Consider the following 20,263-nt stretch of genomic DNA (forward strand, 5'->3'; position numbering starts at 1 on the left):
CCGCAGAATTCCGCGATATTTTGCAGAAATGCCTTCTCGGTTGCAGAATTTTGCATTTATCTGGCGCATTATTCGTCAAATACACTGCATTATTTCAACATGTCAGTCGAAAACTGGTTTTAAACGTGTAAACGGATGCTTATTTCGTTTTGAAGTGAAGTTGGCTTTTGTATTATTGCTTACCGTAATTGTAAGTATGTATGTTTACACTTGAGATCGCCAGAATCACTTCAATTTCAGCTGTTTCTCGACGTGGATAAGTTTATCATTAAAATATCTGCAACAAGTCAAACAGGTGCAAAACTACTAAATTTACGAAAACCAAGTTCCAACATTTGCAGAATTGTCAAAATTTGTTTGCAGAATTTACGAAAATTGAACCCCGAATATTAAAAAAAGGTTTGGCCTCGTAATACATCGGGGATTGTCGATATCACAAAAACGCGACGGCAGTGGGTTTTTTTCGTGCCGTATTAGTCATCTCAGATACAGTTGATATACCCGAAGTTGTTTTTTGTTGTTTAACGCCGCAGATACATACATTAGGTAGGGCTAATGTAAATATTGTCCCATCAATAACGACCGCCTCCGTGGTCTAATGGTAGAGCGTCCGCCCGGAGAGCGAAAGGTCCGGGGTTCCATCCTTAGCCGCGTCATACCATAAGACGTTAAAAGATGGAACTTGTTGTTACCCTGTCTGGCTCTCGGCATTAAGGGGCTAAAACAAGGACTGGTCGTCTCGGAGTCAGTATACTATGTCTGAGTGGGGTGTTCATATTAAACTGCGGCATGGTATCTCAGTGTGCTAGCACTTTAAATCGGCATCAGTCCGGACTAGTACAAGCAGACACACACACATACACGTGCATGCACGTGGCTATATAAGTGCAATAGTCGCGACGTTAAACCGCATTTCACCTCACCTCACCTCACCCATCAATAACACTGATTCAGAATCTTCACGAGCACAAAGAATAAAGTCAAAGCTCAATAGCATAATTTTATATAAAAGTAAATTAATTCTAAATACTCTGTATTTCTCCTTACGAAAGTTTCTTCATAAAAATAATTCCGGTGTGAAAATTTGTGTGGGGCTGTGGGTGATTGCTTCTGCCTCTACGGGCCTGGCGAAGCCCTTCTTGCCGACGAGCTGGAAGGCCTCCAAATGTTAACCATTGCCAGAGGCTAAAATCGCGCCTTTCCCATCACTGCCACTCCCACGTCAGGTTAGACGCTCGCATTACGCCGCTCACCGTCTGCTGATGGCGTCAATATTCGCCAGATTGTGACAGGTCGGTCTGCACGGGTTGGGCCTGATTGCGGGTACTTACATCGTGTAATCAAAGCAACATTAACTACATTCTGGTAAATCTTCCCGATTCGCCCTTTTCTTGAAGTTTAACCAACTATTCATCCTATCTCTTCAGTCATGTTAACGTTTGATATCAATCTTTCTATCACAATCCTCCTGTTAAACCTTTACCTGTTCAATGAGGCCAGTTTGTGTCGCCATCGTCTGCATGCGATTCCAATAAATAACAAATATAAACATCATTAAGCTGACTAAAACGTAGTGTTTGTTTGAAATGGGGTTTAACATCGCTTCCAAGATTATTGCACTTATATAGCGACGTGCATGCTTGTACTAGTCCGGACTGAGGCTAATAGTGCTAGCACACTGAGATACCATGCCGCAGTTTAACATGAATACCCCACTCAGACTTAGTATACTGACTCCGAGCCGACCAGCCCTTGTTTTAACCCTAAATGCCGAGCGCCAGACAGGGTAACAACAAGTACCATCTTTTAACGTCTTTTGTTATGACGCGGCTGGGGATCGAACCCCGGACCTTCCGCTCTCCGTGCGGAATCTCTACCACTAGACCACGGAGGCGGTCTTGTTTGACGTAGTCACCCTTCTTTTTCACCGTGGGTTGTGATTTTCTTTGCGGCAATGACTATAATGAAATGAGGGCAAAAGATTTGTTGGTTTATCATGTTTCATTGTCGTTTGAAAACATCTTAAGTTAGCGAAATTATACTGAACCGCAAAAGAAACGTCACCATGGATATACATTTTGTGCGGTTCAGTATATATACAAGAACTAAACCGTACTTGCGACTAGTCAGCACACGAGGATACTTCTACAGGGTTTTATTTTTTTAAATATAATTTTGATTTAAAACTTTTTAAAATTAATACAATTGCGTACAATACACAACTACTGATAGGTATATTTGACATTTTTTCTTTGGAAATCTGTAAATTTTCGGCACAAATTTAAAACATTTCAAACATAATATGGTTCATGTGGGTTTTTTTACCCTCGTCTTCATTGAAACAATTAATATTTTTCGACAATGGTTCTTTAAATATTCATCTAGAAAAAAACTAAACTCGGTGTACCTCTCAGATTATTAGGGGAGAACGGGTGGCCAAGTCGTCTAAGGCGCCACGATTCGCTGTGCAGAGTTACGTCCCTTTGGCACGACAGAAACCTACGATTGTTGGTTCGAATCCCGATTATGTTTCTAGGTTTGTCAGCACCATACCCGTGCTCGTGGGTTTCACCGAAGTGGTAAGCGTCTGAGACCTGCATCACTTCGGGCTTTCCTCTCACATTAAGCTGACACGCCGTGATATGACTGGAATACTGTTGAAAGCGGCGTTAAACCCAATTCACTCACGCACTCACTCCTCACTCACAAACTCGATGTACCTCTCAGATTATTAAATGATTGCAACATTTAACTGGATATAAGTTTTGTCTCTTTGAATCTCTATTCAGCAAATGTTTAAAACAAGCTGTGCTATCATATTCTTATAAAATCGTTTCGAGTGTCCTATAATTAAATATATACGTGAGGTGAGGTGAAATGGGGTTTAACGTCGCGTCCAAGATTATTGCACTTATATAGCGACGTGCATGCACGTGTGTTTGTGTTTGTGTGTGTGTGTCTTCTTGTACTAGTCCGGACTGATGCCGAATTATAGTGCTAGCACACTGAGATACCATGCCGCAGTTTAACATAAATACCCCACTCAGACACAGTACACTGACTCCGAGCCGACCAGTCCTTGTTTTAGCCCCTTAATGCCGAGCGCCAGACAGGGTAACAACAAGTACCATCGTTTAACGTCTTTTGGTATGACGCGGCTGGGGATCGAACCCCGGACCTCTCCGGGCGGACGCTCTACCATTAGACCACGGAGGTGGTCCTTAAATATATACGGAGATAATATATAAGACATATTCTGTTATCGCTTCATTGTTTCCCCGGTATACATGAAGTTAGTTGTTTGTTTGTTTGTTGTTTAACGCAACACTGCGCAATATCCCAGCTGCGTGACGCAGTCAGTAAATAATCAAATCCGGACCAGACAATCCAGAGGTTGACATGAGCATCGAGTATACGATTATGTTGACAATGTTGAATATAGTTGACAGTTGAGCATAGAGTTCCTGAATATCTTTCAAAATACCTTTAATGAAACAATGTTTTTGGAGCATTTTAGATGCCATAAATGTTGGACATGGTTTAAGTAAAGGCGAGACCACGCGGACCCAGTGTTGTATCGTTGAAATGGTTAATTTAATTAAATCACGAGACGCGCCGAGTGGTTTAATCAACCATTTCAACGATTGGACACTGGGGGCCGAGTGGTCTGACATACTTTAACCATGTCCAAAATGTATGGCACCTAAAATGCTCCAAAAACATTGTTTTCTTAAAGGTATTTTGAAAGATATTCAGGAACTCTATGCTCAACTGTGAGAACACTGTGTTAGTCGGCCCTGCGTGAAGCACGTGAAATGTGTTCCCCGAGCTTTGCGCACGTGCTCCTCGCACTTTGCCGATTTGGGTTATGAAACGCATGTCCCGGGGCTAGTTTACCATTCGTTTTGGACCAACTCGAGCACATTTATCAATCAGCTAAATATTACTTGCCCATGTTGATGGGCCTATTATGAACAAATATAGCCCTGATCAATATAATAGTAATTTCTTTTCAATCTGTTCGTTTCGTTGAACGAAAAGCTACAAAATCACAAGTACTGTACAGATACCAGAATGCACAGAGTAACATACTGTATAAAAATTGCATAAAACACATTTCGCAGTTCATAAAGGGATAAGCAATTGTACGTATTAAAGACTACATTCGTTTGCCTTCGAATCCCGCTGGCGACAAACGTTTTGCATAAAATTGTTCATCATCAAGTGAGTGAGTGACTGAGTGAGTATGGTTTTACGCCGCTTTTAGCAATATTCCAGCAATATCAAGGCGGGGGATACCAGAAATGGGCTTCACACCAAGTACCCATGTCGGTATTCGAACCCGGGTCTTCGGCGTGACGAGCGAACGCTTTAACCACTAGGCTACACGACTGCCCCTCTATTATCAAGACAACTGATAGAGGAAAAAAGAAGTTCCGTCATTGCCAAGTGGTGTTTAACTAACAATTGGTTAGTTAGGCCACGGTAAAAGACAAAGGAGCCATGGTTTAAAGATTGATAAAACAATATGTAGCCGCGGGTAGCCTAGTGGTCACGCGTTCGCTCGTCACGCCGACGACCCGGGTTCGATTCCCCTTATGGGTAAAATGCGTGAAGCAGATATCTGTTGTCCCCTGCCGTGATATTGCTGGAACAGTGCTTAAAGCCAAATAAAACCACACTCCCTAACCCACTCGTTATATAGCCAACTGAATGTTGAATATTTATGTTTTATATTTTCAGGAGCTCGTACAAAGTAACGATCAAAGAGCCGCAGGTTCAACAGAATGGTTTGTATACAGCTGAATACCCTTCTTACGCACGGACCATTTGATAGTCTTGGTGGCGTGGGGGGCACGGGTGGCCATGTCGTCTAAGGCGCCGCGATTCGCTGTGCCGAGTTGCGTCCCTTGGGCACGCCAGAAACCTATGATTGTGGGTTCGGATCCTGGTTCGCCCCGATTATGTTTCTAGGTTTGTCAGCACCATACCCGTGCTTGTGGGTTTCACCGAAGTGGTAAACGTCTGAGACCTGCATCACTTCGGGCTTTCCTCCCACATTAAGCTGACCCGCCGCGATAAAACTGGAATACTGTTTAAAGTGGCGTTAAACCCAACTCACTCACTCACTCACTCACTGGTGGCCTGAGAAAATATTTATGCAGGAAATTCCTGAAAAGAGTAATTATGCTTCGGATTGTTGAAAAATACAAGTTGCCTGGCTAAAAAAATTATTGTTGTAAGACAGTGGGTTTTTTTAAATTAAAGGATTTAGAATAATATTTTTAAATAAAACAAAATAAATCTGATTTTTTAATCTGTAGCTGAAAATATATTAAATCTCAATACAAATTCCAAGGCTCCCTAAGAAAATCAAATGGTCGGTCCTTTATGTTTTCCAGTGATCCCCGTATTACCTTGAAGTACTCAGTGATCCTCGTATCATCTGGAGGTACTCAGTGATCTCCGTATTATCTGGAGGTACCAAGTGATCCCCGTATTATCTGGAGGTACTCAGTGATCCCCGTATTATCTGGAAGTACCCAGTGGTCCCCGTATTATCTGGCGGTACCCAGTGGTCCCTGTTTTATCTGGAGTTACCAAGTGATCCTCGTATTATCTGGAGTTACCCGGAGATCCCCGTATTATCTGGCGGTATCTAGTGATCCCCGTATTATCTTGAGGTACGCAGTGATCCTCGTATTATTTGGCGGTATCTAGTGATCCCCTTATTATCTTGAGGTACCCAATGGTCCCCGTATTATCTGGAAGTACCCAGTGATCCCCGTATTATCTGGAGTTACCCAGTGATCCCCGTGTTATCTGGAGGTATCTGGTAATCCCCGTATTATCTGGAGGTACCCAGTGATCCCCGTATTATCTGGAAGTACCCAGTGGTCCCCGTATTATCTGGCGGTACCCAGTGGTCCCCGTATTATCTGGCGGTATCTAGTGATCCCCGTATTATCTGGAAGTACCCAGTGATCCTCGTATCATCTGGAGGTACTCAGTGATCTCCGTATTGTCTGGAGGTACCAAGTGATCCCCGTGTTATCTGGAGGTATCTGGTGATCCCCGTATTATCTGGAGGTACTCAGTGATCCCCGTATTATCTGGAAGCACCCAGTGGTCCCCGTATTATCTGGCGGTACCCAGTGGTCCCCGTTTTATCTGGAGTTACCCAGTGATCCTCGTATTATCTGGAGTTACCCGGAGATCCCCGTATTATCTGGCGGTATCTAGTGATCCCCGTATTATCTTGAGGTACGCAGTGATCCTCGTATTATTTGGCGGTATCTAGTGATCCCCTTATTATCTTGAGGTACCCAATGGTCCCCGTATTATCTGGAAGTACCCAGTGATCCCCGTATTATCTGGAGTTACCCAGTGATCCCCGTGTTATCTGGAGGTATCTGGTGATCCCCGTATTATCTGGAGGTACCCAGTGATCCCCGTATTATCTGGAAGAACCAAGTGGTCCCCGTATTATCTGGCGGTACCCAGTGGTCCCCGTATTATCTGGCGGTATCTAGTGATCCCCGTATTATCTGGAAGTACCCAGTGATCCTCGTATCATCTGGAGGTACTCAGTGATCTCCGTATTATCTGGAGGTACAAAGTGATCGCCGTGTTATCTGGAGGTATCTGGTGATCCCCGTATTATCTGGAGGTACCCAGTGGTCCCCGTATTATCTGGCGGTACCAAGTGGTCCCCGTATTATCTGGAGTTACCCAGTGATCCTCGTATTATCTTGAGTTACCCGGAGATCCTCGTATTATTTGGCGGTATCTGGTGATCCCCGAATTATTTTGAGGTAACCAGTGATCCTCGTATCATCTGGAAGTACTCAGTGATCTCCGTATTATCTGGAGGTACCAAGTGATCCCCGTGTTATCTTGAGGTATCTGGTGATCCCCGTATTATCTCGAGGTACTCAGTGATCTCCGTATTATCTGGAAGTACCAAGTGGTCCCCGTATTATCTGACGGTACCCAGTGGTCCCCCGTTTTATCTGGAGGTACCCAGTGATCCCCGTATTATCTGGAGTTACCCGGAGATCCCCGTATTATCTGGCGGTATCTAGTGATCCCCGTATTATCTTGAGGTACGCAGTGATCCTCGTATTATTCGGCGGTATCTAGTGATCCCCGTATTATCTTGAGGTTCCCAATGGTCCCCGTATTATCTGGATTTACCCAGTGATCCCCGTATTTCCTGGAGATACCCAGTGTTCCCCGTATTATCTGGAAGTACCCAGTGATCCCCGTATTATCTGGAAGTACCCAGTGATCCTCGTATTATCTGGAAGTACCCAGTGATCCTCGTATTATCTGGAAGTACCCAGTGATCCCTGTATTACCTGGAAGTACCCAGTCATCCCCGTATTATCTGGAAGTACCCAGTGATCCCCGTATTCTCTGGAAGTACCCAGTGATCCCCGTATTATCTGGAAGTACCCAGTGGTCCCCGTATTATCTGGAGTTACCCAGTCGTCCCCGTATTATCTGGAGTTACCTAGTGATCCCCGTTTTATCTGGAATTACCCAATGATCCCCGTATGATCTTGAGGTACCCAGTGATCCCCGTATTATCTGGCGTTACCCAGTGATCCCCGTGTTATCTGGATGTACCCAGTGGTCCTCGTATTGTCTTGAATTATTTTAGACCTGCGTCATGCTGGGCTTTCCTCCCACATTAAGCTGAATACCGATATATAACTGACAAACCAAACCTACCCACTCACTGATGTTTCATATTTCGTTCTCAGGTGAAACAGAACTGTTCCAGACGGTTCTAGCTACGGTGGCGGAGCAACTCAACAGGTAAATGTCATCCTCTGTTCTTTTTGCCCCTCACTTTCTTATACCAACTTTTTTATATTCATTTTTTAATAGGGGTGAGAGGAGGGTGTATGTTATCACAGACAAAGACTTTTTCTGCCATTGTTTCAAGATAAGCATTTATTTTTGTGATAGGAACCAAACAACGATTTGGGTACCCACGACACATATATTTTAGGACACCAAGTGAAAGATGTTTGTGTGTAAAACGTTAGGCCGAAATATTATATCTTTTGAACATTAATATTATTGCACTTAATAAAAGAAATCACCATTGCGAATATCTTGTACTATATTGCCATGAGCGAACACCATGCCTCGCATGTACACTACGAACGTTGGAATTATGTGTCTGTTTGACAAAATACACCCATCTGTTTCGTATTCATGCAACATTCATTAGTATATAACGTTTTTGGCCACACCTCGTCACGATGCCATGACCTACAATCACTGCATGCCTGCGCCGTCAACAACATCGTGTGTCTCGTATCACTACCAACGGTAACTGTTGGTAACACAGCCATATTTGCCAATTGCTAGGCAACATGCGTCCAATCCCCCAATCCTCCAACGGTCGTGGTACTAGTGTATGACAAGGAAATATGATCTTTAACAAATGTGATTTTATGATGGATGGCATACTAACAGGGCGGTCGGGTAGCCTAGTGGTTAAAGCGTTCGCTCGTCACGCCGAAGACCCGGGTTCGATTCCCGACATGGGTACAATGTGTGAAGCCCATTTCTGGTGTCCCCCGCCTTGATATTGCTGGAATATTGCTAAAAGCGGCGTAGAACCATACTCACTCACTCACTCGAACGAGTGACTGGTCTCCGTTTAACGCCGATCTGAACAGTACGTTAATTGCTATAATCGCGACAGCTTAATCCAGGTGGGTGTTTAAAGTGATTCAGATTGTACACGGTTGATACCCACGAGTTGCAAAGCCAGGAACCGTTAGGGGAGCCAATCTGGAATTTGGATCCACGATCATAGAATCCACTTACGCCTAAGGGACGTAACTGAGCACATGTAAAGGTGACATGTTGATCCTTAATGCACGTGGTATTGACCTTGTCTCATGACAACGCTACCACCGTCGTATATATATTCTTGTCCTACAGGCCGTTTATATCAAGGAAACTGGGATGCTCATGAAAGCAAATTAAGACATTATCATTTCAAAAGACGTGTTTGTCGTGACGGGGCATAAGGGCAGATCAGTTCTTTCTCTCTATAACATGTCAGTCGTGCCTGATAGGACATGATGAATTCATGCACCACATGAATTATTGTCATATATATATATATGTGTGTGTGTGTGTGTGTGTGTGTGTGTGTGTGTGTGTGTGTGTGTGTGTGTGTGTGTGTGTGTGTATGTATATATATATATATATATATATATCTATATATATATATATATATATATATTTAAATATATATATATGACATTTGAACCAAAAACATAAATTGTCTCCCAGAATTTTTGAACAAAGCAATAATGCCTGCTTAAAAAAAAGGAAATTGTCTGCCACAAAATACATTGGTGCAATGCATTTTTTAAAAATAAATATTTGGCTCATAGATTCGATTACATTTAACATATCTGGTTATTCATCTGCAGCTGCAAAATATATGTGGTCTCAATACCAAATCCCAGTTCTCCTCTCCCCCCCCCCCATAAAAAAATAAATAAATAAATAATAATAATAATAATAATTTATTTTTTTAAAATGCAAATGTCAAATGGTCGGTCCCCTGTTATCAGAAGTAGACAGGTCATCAGAGTATGCGCTGCAAGAGTCGATGTCAAGCTTTCATAGTCACCTTGTGGTTTATATCGATATTTCCACTGTACATGCCCTGTAATTCATTTTCAACTGCCTTTTCTCTACATGCACGGACCCCATCTCATGCCGAGATCTTAAGTCTCCTCCATATTCCAAGAAAAATTCTTTCACTTTTGAAAAAGGGATCCTTTCCATATTCAGGATTGTATTACTTCATGAAACATCAGGTTTCGGATAAAGATCATGTCACATACGCTGGATTCTGGATAACCGATCATACTGTCGTGGATCTGGTAGATTAGATTAGATTTAACATATCTGGTTATTCATCTGCAGCTGCAAAATATATGTGGTCTCAATACCAAATCGCCCCCCCCCCCCCCCCCCCAAAAAAATTAAATAAATAAATAAATAAAAAAAAATATAAAAAAATAAATAAAAAAATGCAAATGTCAAATGGCCGGTCCCCTGTTATCAGAAGTAGACATGTCATCAGTATGCGCTGCAAGAATCGATGAGGTTTGAGGAAAATACTGCATATTCCAAGTAGCTATACAAGACAGTAGTTGCAACCACTGCTTGTCATCAGTGGATGCGTCCACAAATAGGCCTATTCATCATCATTTATTGTATTCTGGCCATAGGCCCATATTAAACTCCATTTGTCCTTTCCTGATGCTGATTAATTAAACTCGTCTACAACCTCACGACACACCCTTATAGGGTACTGCTCGACGTGGTCACTATCAGCGTGTGATTGATTGCTCGTGACGGGAAGAGCATAGGTTTAACTAAACAGCAGCTATTCATGTAGTCGCTGTTGTTTTGTTAGACTTATGCTCTTCTAGTAGCTGTTTAAAGATGGACGATACGATGGTGGAATGCCAGACTTGCTTATCTCACAATGTATTCATTGCATTTATTGTGATTGTTTTGTTTTGTTTTTGGGGGGGGCTTATTTTTTGTTTCTGTTTTTTTTTTTTTTTTTTTTTTGGGGTTGTTGTTTTTTGTTTGTTTTTGTTTTGTTTTTTTTGTTTGGGTTTTTTTTTTGGGGGGGGGGGGTGTGCGTGCGTGCGTGCGTCAATACTGCATCAATACATCAACCGTTGCATCTGCGAATCTAACACAACAATGAGGCCATTTGTTTAGGAGCATATACACGTTTTAAAAAAATCAAACTTCGAAACCCGTTTTGAACGTTTGATCCAAATTCTATCTATGAAACACTTTTGCATGTATCCTAAAAAACAAACTATTCTAATCCCCCGCCAAAGTATAATTCTATTAGGTATTTTGTAATCTTGATTTTCGAAGTGGTTGATAAACTGAGAATTAGATTCCAAGCCCCAAAGAGTGGTATTTTATACTCCAAAAAAGTAGTTAAAGCGTTCATTCGTCACGCCAAAGACCCGGGTTCGATTCCCGACATGGGTACAATGTGTGAAGCCCATATCTGGTGTCCCCCGCAGTGATATTGCTTGAATATTGCTAAAAGCGGCATAAAACCAAACTCACTGACTGCTTTTAAGAAGCGTTTGTCTAAACTTTGAACACGATGAAGTCTTTTTTTAGGAGATGTAGATAAAATATTACAAACATGATAAAAAATCGTTTTGGGACGCGGAAGAATCCCACGTTTCTGGGTAGGTACCTATGTCTGCCAAGTTAAATCATTTATGCGAGATACATCGTAACTGTTGGGGGCACGGATGGTCCAGTCGTCTAAGCCATTAAGCTGACACGCCGCGATATAACTATTCCAGTTATATCGCGGCGTGTCAGCGTAATGGCTTAGACGACTGGACCACCCGTTAAAAGCGGCGTTAAATCCAACTCACTCACTCACTCGTAACTGTGCTAGAGCTGTCCCACATTATGTCGACCCGTGAAGATTCCGGGGTAGAATAGGTCTTCAGCAACCCATGCTCGCCGTAAAAGGCGACTATGCTTGTAAGAGGCGACTAACGGGACCGGGTGGTCAGGCTCGCTGACTTGGTTTATGCATGTCATCGATCCCAATTGCGTGGATCGATGTTCATGATATCAATCACTGGATTGTCTGGTCCAGACTCGATTTTTTTACAGACCGCATTCATATAGCTGCAATATTGCAGAATGCGGCGTAAAACAACAAAGCAACCAACCAACCATATCATGTCCAACATACCTCAAAAAGATAAATCTTTAAAAGATAAATTTCATTGTTGATATGAGATATAAAGAGCTTATTTGCTGGAGGAGGGTACAAATAAAAGTCATTTCTCTTAGACTAAATACATATCTTTAAAAAGTTTCTTTTATCGACAGCAAGAAAAGAGTCTGCATCCTTGTTTACGCTGATTTTATTGTTATTTTATCAGCTTTCTTCCGTCAAGACTAAATGCTAAATAGAAAAAAATAGAAAAAATAAAAGCAATTCCGTCTAATTGTCATTTCTGAAGATGGAGATTGGAATCTGAGTATGTCCTTGACCTTGCAGGGTCTTCCGGATGGAGGAGCTGAAGACGGAGCTAAACCAGCGACTCAACGTCATCGAGAAACGCATGGAAAGTATGTACATTCGAATAACAAATTTTCCTCGATTTTCGTTATCTCGACCGGTTATCTCGACGAATTGTCGCCTCGCTCTAGAAACGACCCCATGTTTCCGCAGTACAGAACGTATAACAAGAGGTATGCTTGTACCTCCGTAAAACACGGGGCATACTTGTACCTCAGTGAAACACGGGGTATGCTTGTACCTCCGTGAAACACGAGGCATGCTTGTACCTCCGTGAAACACGGGGCATGCTTGTACCTCTGTGAAACACGGGGCATACTTGTACCTCTGTAAAACACGGGGCATACTTGTACATCCGTGAAACACGGGGCATGCTTGTACCTCCGTGCAACACGAGGCATGCTTGTACCTCCTTGAAACACGGGGCATGCTTGTACCTCCGTGAAACACGGGGCATACTTGTACCATCCGTGAAACACGAGGCATACTTGTACCTCCTTGAAACACGAGGCATACTTGTACCTCCTTGAAACACGGGGCATGCTTGTACCTCCGTGAAACACGGGGTATCCTTGTACCTCCGTGAAACACGGGGTATGCTTGTACCTCCGTGAAACACGAGGCATACTTGTACCTCCTTGAAACACGAGGCATACTTGTACCTCCTTGAAACTCTGGGCATACTTGTACCTCCTTGAAACACGGGGTATCCTTGTACCTCCTTGAAACACGGGGTATCCTTGTACCTCCTTGAAACACGGGGTATCCTTGTACCTCATTGAAACACGAGGCATACTTGTACCTCCGTGAAACACGGGGTATCCTTGTACCTCCTTGAAACACGGGACATACTTGTACCTCTGTGAAACACGGGGCATTCTTGTACATCCGTGAAACACGGGGCATGCTTGTACCTCCGTGAAACACGAGGCATGCTTGTACCTCCGTGAAACACGGGGCATGCTTGTACCTCCGTGAAACACGGGGCATACTTGTACCATCCGTGAAACACGGGGCATACTTGTACCTCCTTGAAACACGAGGCATACTTGTACCTCCTTGAAACACGGGGCATGCTTGTACCTCCGTGAAACACGGGGTATCCTTGTACCTCCGTGAAACACGGGGTATGCTTGTACCTCCGTGAAACACGAGGCATACTTGTACCTCCTTGAAACACGAGGCATACTTGTACCTCCTTGAAACTCTGGGCATACTTGTACCTCCTTGAAACACGGGGTATCCTTGTACCTCCTTGAAACACGGGGTATCCTTGTACCTCCTTGAAACACGGGGTATCCTTGTACCTCCTTGAAACACGAGGCATACTTGTACCTCCGTGAAACACGGGGTATCCTTGTACCTCCTTGAAACACGGGGCATACTTGTACCTCTGTGAAACACGGGGCATTCTTGTACCTCCGTGAAACACGGGGCATGCTTGTACCTCTGTGAAACACGGGGCATGCTTGTACCTCCGTGAAACACGGGGCATTCTTGTACCTCCGTGTACCATGGGGCACGCTTGTACCTCCGTGAAACACGAGGCATACTTGTTCTTTCCAGGTCTAGGTCACCATGTTAATATTCTAAGACGCTAAGATGTTACAATGTATTCAAACGTCTCTTGTTCTAAGTGTAAAGTAGGTATTGGCGTCTTGTGTATCGGTGGGAAGGGGGAGTTAGGCTGTGAGCCGTGATTGTGTTCCCTGGGTAAGGGTCTCGTTAAGATGGAAACACTCTCTTGATCTGCGTAATGTAGGGAGCTGTATATTTTCATGAAGGGGTGTTTTGTGGGGATGAGACATGGAATTATGTGTAGGGGAGTTATTGGGATGGAGCGAGTGTGTGTGTAGGGGAGTTAAGGGGTTAGGCGGGGGGGGGGGGGGGGGTGGGGTGTAGGGGTTTTGGGGGTTTGGCGAGTGTGTGTGTAGGGGTGTTATTGGGGTTTGTCGGGGATGTGTGGGGTGTCTGATGGGGGTTTGGCGGGTGTGTGTGTAGAGGTGTGTGTCGAGGTGTTATGGGGGGTTTGGCGGGTGTGTGTATAGAGGTGTTATGGGGGTTTGGCGAGTGTGTGTGTAGGTGTGTTATGGGGGTTTGGCGAGTGTGTGTGTAGGGGTGTAATGTGTGTTTGGCGAGTTTGGCGGATGTGTGTGTAGAGGTGTGTGTAGAGGTGTTATGGGGGGTTTGGCGGGTGTGTGTGTAGAGGTGTGTGTAGAGGTGTTATGGGGGGTTTGGCGGGTGTGTGTGTAAAGGTGTTATGAGGGTTTGGCGAGTGTGTGTGTAGGTGTGTTATGGGTGTTTGGCGAGAGTGTGTGTAGGGGTGTTATGGGTGTTTGGCGAGTGTGTGTGTAGGGGTGTTATGGGTGTTTGGCGGGTGTGTGTGTAGGGGTGTTATGGGTGTTTGGCGAGTGTGTGTGTAGGGGTGTTGTGGGTGTTTGGCGGGTGTGTGTGTAGGGGTGTTATGGGTGTTTGGCGAGTATGTGTGTAGCGGTGTTATGGGTGTTTGGCGGGTGTGTGTGTAGAGGTGTGTGTAGGGATGTTATGGGTGTTTGGCGGGTGTATGTGTAGGGGTGTTATGGGGGTTTGGCGGGTGTGTGTGTAGAGGTGTTATGGGGGTTTGGCGGATGTGTGTAGGGGTGCTATGGGTGCTGGGCGGGTATGTGTGTAGCGGTGTTATGGGGGTTTGGCGGATGTGTGTGTAGGGGTGTTATGGGGGTAGGGCGGACGTGTGTGTAGCTGTGTTATGGGGGTTTGACGGGTGTGTGTGTGCTGTGTTATGGTGGTTTTACGGATGTGTGTAGAGGTGTTATGGGGGGTATGGCGAGTGTGTGTAGCTGTGTTATGGGGGTTTGACGGGTGTGTGTGTGCGGTGTTATGGGGATGTTTGGCGGGGGTGTGTGCTTTTGTTATGGGGATGTTTGGCGAGTGTGTGTGCGCGGTGTTATGGGAATGTTTGGCGGGTGTGTGTGCGCGGTGTTATGGGGATGTTTGGCGGGTGTGTGTGCGCGGTGTTATGGGGATGTGTTATAATGGAGTGGGCTTTGAGCCGTGGATTGTTTACTGTAACATCTCTTGTTCTAAGTAGTGGAGGGACTTAAAGCCGTGGAGATTGAGAAGTGCAAGCGGGACATCTCCGACATCAAGGATCAGATTTGGAACGCACAGAAGAAGTATGTTGACTTGAACAAAATGAGGTAGGCCGCGTCCTGCCTGGCTCTGCCCTGATGGACAACAGTGTCCGTCTAATCAATAGTAACTTGATACGCAACTCCAATGTTCATAACACGAGCAACGTATTAAGCCTAGTGGTTAAAGCGTTCGCTCGTAACGCCGAAGACCCGGGTTCGATTCCCGACATGGGTTCAATGTGTGAAGCCCATTTCTGGTGTCCCCCGCCGTGATATTGCTGGAATATTGCTAAAAGCGGTGTAAAACCAAACTCACTCACTCACTATTAAGCCTGTATTGGCATTGGATGTGACTTTTGTTAGAAGCTGTACGGAGTTTCATGATATGATATAGCCGAGAGCATGAGCAGGGCCGCGGAGTTCTCTGTCTGGCATTGCGTCCCTTTATTATGTCAGGATCCGCTGATTGTGGGTGCAAATCCTAAATTCGCCCCGATCATGATTCCTGGTTTTTTAGCACCATACCTTTCCCTCATAAGTTTCACGAGTGGTGAACGTTTAAGACTTGCGTCACTTTGGGCTTTCTTCTCAAATTAGGCTTAGACGCCCCGTTGTAACTGAAATACTACTTAAAGCGGCCTAAAACACTATTCACTCTCTTCATATGATTTGTTACAAGTGCCGTTATAGGACTGGAGACGATTTGGAACGTATCGTTGCAGTTCTTGTAAACTGTTGGGCAAAACAAAAAGTATTCACTTGAAAATTAGATTTGACCCAAACATTACAAACTTTATCAAAATATTACTAGACTCAAAACAGTCTCCGAAACACTGCAACGTGTAAAACACAACTATGATATCCGTATAAAAAACACCCCCATCGAATAATCATTTCTTGTTTGTCTCGTTTTTAGCCGCCATCAAACATGGATGTATACTTTCTTTTGCCCCTCAGTATAGTTTTGGATTTCATGAACACAGAACATTTCGACCAAATACCAAATTCGACGACATTAAGTCTCGGGGCGTTGAAACAACCAACCAAAGAGGCCATTATTTAGGACAGAATCGAAGTTTTGACCACTGAAACATGAGGCCATTATTTAGGATAGAATTGAAGTTTTGACTACTGAAACATGAGGCCATTATTTAGGATAGAATCGAAGTTTTGACTACTGAAACATGAGGCCATTATTTAGGATAGAATCGAAGTTTTGACTACTGAAACATGAGGCCATTATTTAGGATAGAATCGAAGTTTTGACCACTGAAACATGAGGCCATTATTTAGGATAGAATTGAAGTTTTGACCACTGAAACATGAGGCCATTATTTAGGATAGAATCGAAGTTTTGACCACTGAAACATGAGGCCATTATTTAGGATAGAATTGAAGTTTTGACTACTGAAACATGAGGCCATTATTTAGGATAGAATCGAAGTTTTGACTACTGAAACATGAGGCCATTATTTAGGATAGAATCGAAGTTTGGACTACTGAAACATGTGGCCATTCTTTAGGATAGAATCGAAGTTTGGACCACTGAAACATGAGGGCATTATTTAGGATAGAATCGAAGTTTGGACCACTGAAACATGAGGGCATTATTTAGGATAGAATCGAAGTTTGGACCACTGAAACATGTGGCCATTCTTTAGGATAGAATCGAAGTTTGGACCACTGAAACATGAGGGCATTCTTTAGGATAGAATCGAAGTTTGGACCACTGAAACATGAGGGCATTATTTAGGATAGAATCGAAGTTTGGACCACTGAAACATGTGGCCATTCTTTAGGATAGAATCGAAGTTTGGACCACTGAAACATGAGGGCATTCTTTAGGATAGAATCGAAGTTTGGACCACTGAAACATGAGGGCATTATTTAGGATAGAATCGAAGTTTGGACCACTGAAACATGAGGCCATTATTTAGGATAGAATCGAAGTTTTGACCACTGAAACATGTGGCCATTCTTTAGGATAGAATCGAAGTTTTGACTACTGAAACATGTGGCCATTATTTAGGATAGAATCGAAGTTTTGACTACTGAAACATGAGGCCATTATTTAGGATAGAATCGAAGTTTTGACCACTGAAACATGTGGCCATTCTTTAGGATAGAATCGAAGTTTGGACCACTGAAACATGAGGCCATTATTTAGGATAGAATCGAAGTTTTGACTACTATAACATAAGGCCATTATTTAGGATAGAATCGAAGTTTTGACCACTGAACCTCGAGGCCATTATTTAGGATAGAATCGAAGTTTTGACCACTGAACCTCGAGGCCATTATTTAGGATAGAATCGAAGTTTTGACCACTGAAACATGAGGCAATTATTTAGGATAGAATCGAAGTTTTGACTACTGAAACATGAGGCCATTGTGTCCAGTAAAAGTAAAGCGCTCTTCGTATAGTTCATTCCAAACTGGTAAAAATGTATTCAATCCAATACTGAATATTCATTAATGTTTGCGTATTTTGGCAACACATATTCTTTATATCGTGCACAGTGGAATCCAGTAAATCCGGACTGCGTCGTTTTTTTCTGAAATCGCTCGGATGTTCCAACGGTGACTGTCTGTAATATGGTGTTTCCGGATTTACTTGGTTCGGACTAAGGAGGTGTCACGCTATATGAAAATTATACTTGTTTGGATTGCAACTTAATTTACCCTAGCTTAATTAACCCTTCTGTAACCGTCTTAAGGTCCATTTCATTAGAATTGTCACTGTTCCATCCACCGGCCCTTTTAGTCTGTCTGTCTGTGGTTTAGTTTCCTTTCTTATTTTTTCACGTTGCACGCGACTCCCACCAGGCCGTGCCCCTACCATAACAATCACGATCATTTTTATAGTTCTTTGAGCGACGAAAAGAAAATCAGCTTGAAGAGAGATGTACCCACATACCCGAAGGTAATCAAGGTCCCTGTCGACACTAGCCAATCACGGATGCTCGATTTGTCACGTGTCATGAGATGTAACTTCCGGTCTATAGCAGCCATGTTCATAGAATCATTCGCTTTACCAGTCATATCATTTGTATTGTAATGTTTACAAAATACATTACATTGAGATTTAGTTTAATGGGATCTCGAATATAAAATAAAAATATCAAAAAATATACTTATCATGGCATTGAGAGGTTTGACTCCGAACATGGCTGCTGAGTCACGCTGTGAACAAGAACACGCCACCACTGAAAGTACCGATTAAACAAGTAACACCAGACGAAAATGCAATATTTCCAAATCATGAGACTGACCTTTCCCGATCTCCATGAGAGGAAAGACCGATTTTTCAAGAATTTTTAAACGTAAAATACACGACTGTGAACACATTTATACTATCTTTCCAAAAACAACGTTACTTCTTCAAAACTTGCCATAACTTTGCAAACATTTCAACAACTTTCCAAACATTTCAACAACTTTCCAAACATTTCAACAACTTTCCAAACATTTCCAGACCGGTTTGTCCAGAATTTTAAAAAGTAAAATACACGACTGTAAACACATTTATACTATCTTTGCACTGTCACCTCTTCATAATTTTTCACACGTTTGCAAACATTTCAACAACTTTCCAAATATTTCCACAACTTTCCAAACATTTCCAGACCGGTTTGTCCAGAATTTTAAAAAGTAAAATAAACGACTGTAAACACATTTATACTATCTTTGCACTGTCACCTCTTCATAACGTTCCACAACTTTGCAAACATTTCAACAACTTTGCAAACATTTCAACAACATTTCCAAGCTTGTAAAAATAATCTTCTTTCGTCGTGTTGAAATGTGACATTTTCGTATAGCAATCACTAACTTTGGAAACTTTGGAAAGATTGGAAAGAGCACCTTTTCGTCCAGTGTAACAGTCTGCATAAGCAGTCAAGGTTTAAGTTTTGATGCTACTTTCACGGGCGTTTTCTTGATTCACTGAACGGTTGATGAAGATTACACGCCTGGTCTGGCACGGCGCGTGTCTTCTTGACCCTGCACGTTTGTTTTATCCTGTTAGAATCATATCAAGGGATTCGGCACGGCCCAAACAAAAATGCCCCTGTCCCGAAAGTCCACCATGTGGTCGTATTCTGGCGATCCCGTTCTCCTGGCTAGGAAACCAAAGCGGTTGGGTTGTGGCGATCTGTCCATCCAATTTGAGTCATCTAAATTTCCACTTGAACATACTGAAGATTCGCAAACATGAACCAATATATATTTAGAAATTTAAACATAGTTAGATGACTCAAACTGCTTGCGTAGATCGCTTCCACATTTCTCGAGCGGTTATCCCGAACGCACCGTACGACTGTATTTTTGAGTGACTCTGTTCTTCCCAGCGAGGTGCCTCCGACAGACAAGAACTTGTCCAGAGCCAAATCGCCTCCGATGTATGAGAAGGTAACGAAATAGGTGACAACATCCGCGCCTTTTCCGCTGCCAAGCGATGGCACTCAAAGACTGGTACCCTATCTTCAGTGCATGGATAAACCGCTCTATACTCTATTTTGTATGCTCTAATATATGCGCAAATGTCACGCAGTGCTTTTTTTATTCTGAAGCAAATTGGGGGGCACGGGTGGCCCAGTCGTCTAAGGCGACGCGATTCGCTGTGCAGAGTTGCGTCCCTTGGGCACGCCAGAAACCTATGATTGTGGGTTCGAATCCCGGTTCGCCCCGATTATGTTTCTAGGTTTGTCAGCACCATACCCGTGCTCGTGGGTTTCACCGAAGTGGTAAACGTCTGAGACCTGCAGCACGTCGGGCTTTCCTCCCACATTAAGCTGACACGCCGTGATATAACTGGAATACTGTTAAAAGCGGCGTTAAACCCAACTCACTCACTGAAGCAAATTGGGTCAAAGTGATCCATCTGTCGATCTCTGTTTTGAAGCTAATTTCAAAATTGTGTTGAAACTCTTAATTACGCATGTATTCATGTAATGCAAACAAAGGTTGTTTTTCAAATTGTGCTACCTCTTTGAAATAT

At 43.3% G+C, this 20,263-nt stretch overlaps 1 protein-coding gene across 9 annotated transcripts in view; it reads left to right on the forward strand.

The window, feature by feature from the left end:
- The window catches only part of LOC124113965 (high affinity cGMP-specific 3',5'-cyclic phosphodiesterase 9A-like), a 131,225-nt gene that overhangs the window by 72,727 nt on the left and 38,235 nt on the right, over positions 1-20,263 (forward strand). For 2 of the 9 annotated variants that reach the window (XM_048398611.1, XM_048398619.1), the window contains exons 4-8: positions 4,744-4,790; positions 7,770-7,824; positions 12,113-12,183; positions 15,219-15,330; positions 19,614-19,674. In XM_048398611.1, coding sequence (XP_048254568.1) covers positions 4,744-4,790; positions 7,770-7,824; positions 12,113-12,183; positions 15,219-15,330; positions 19,614-19,674 — 346 coding nt within the window. Of the gene's footprint in view, positions 1-4,743; positions 4,791-7,769; positions 7,825-12,112; positions 12,184-15,218; positions 15,331-18,129; positions 18,188-19,613; positions 19,675-20,263 lie in introns of all 9 variants that reach the window. The other 7 variants (XM_048398612.1, XM_048398615.1, XM_048398613.1 and 4 more) reach the window with 7 other exon arrangements.

Source organism: Haliotis rufescens, unplaced genomic scaffold, assembly GCF_023055435.1.
Source record: "Haliotis rufescens isolate VD_foot unplaced genomic scaffold, xgHalRufe1.0.p SCAF_18, whole genome shotgun sequence".
In the NCBI taxonomy this organism is placed as follows: Eukaryota; Metazoa; Mollusca; class Gastropoda; order Lepetellida; family Haliotidae; genus Haliotis; species Haliotis rufescens.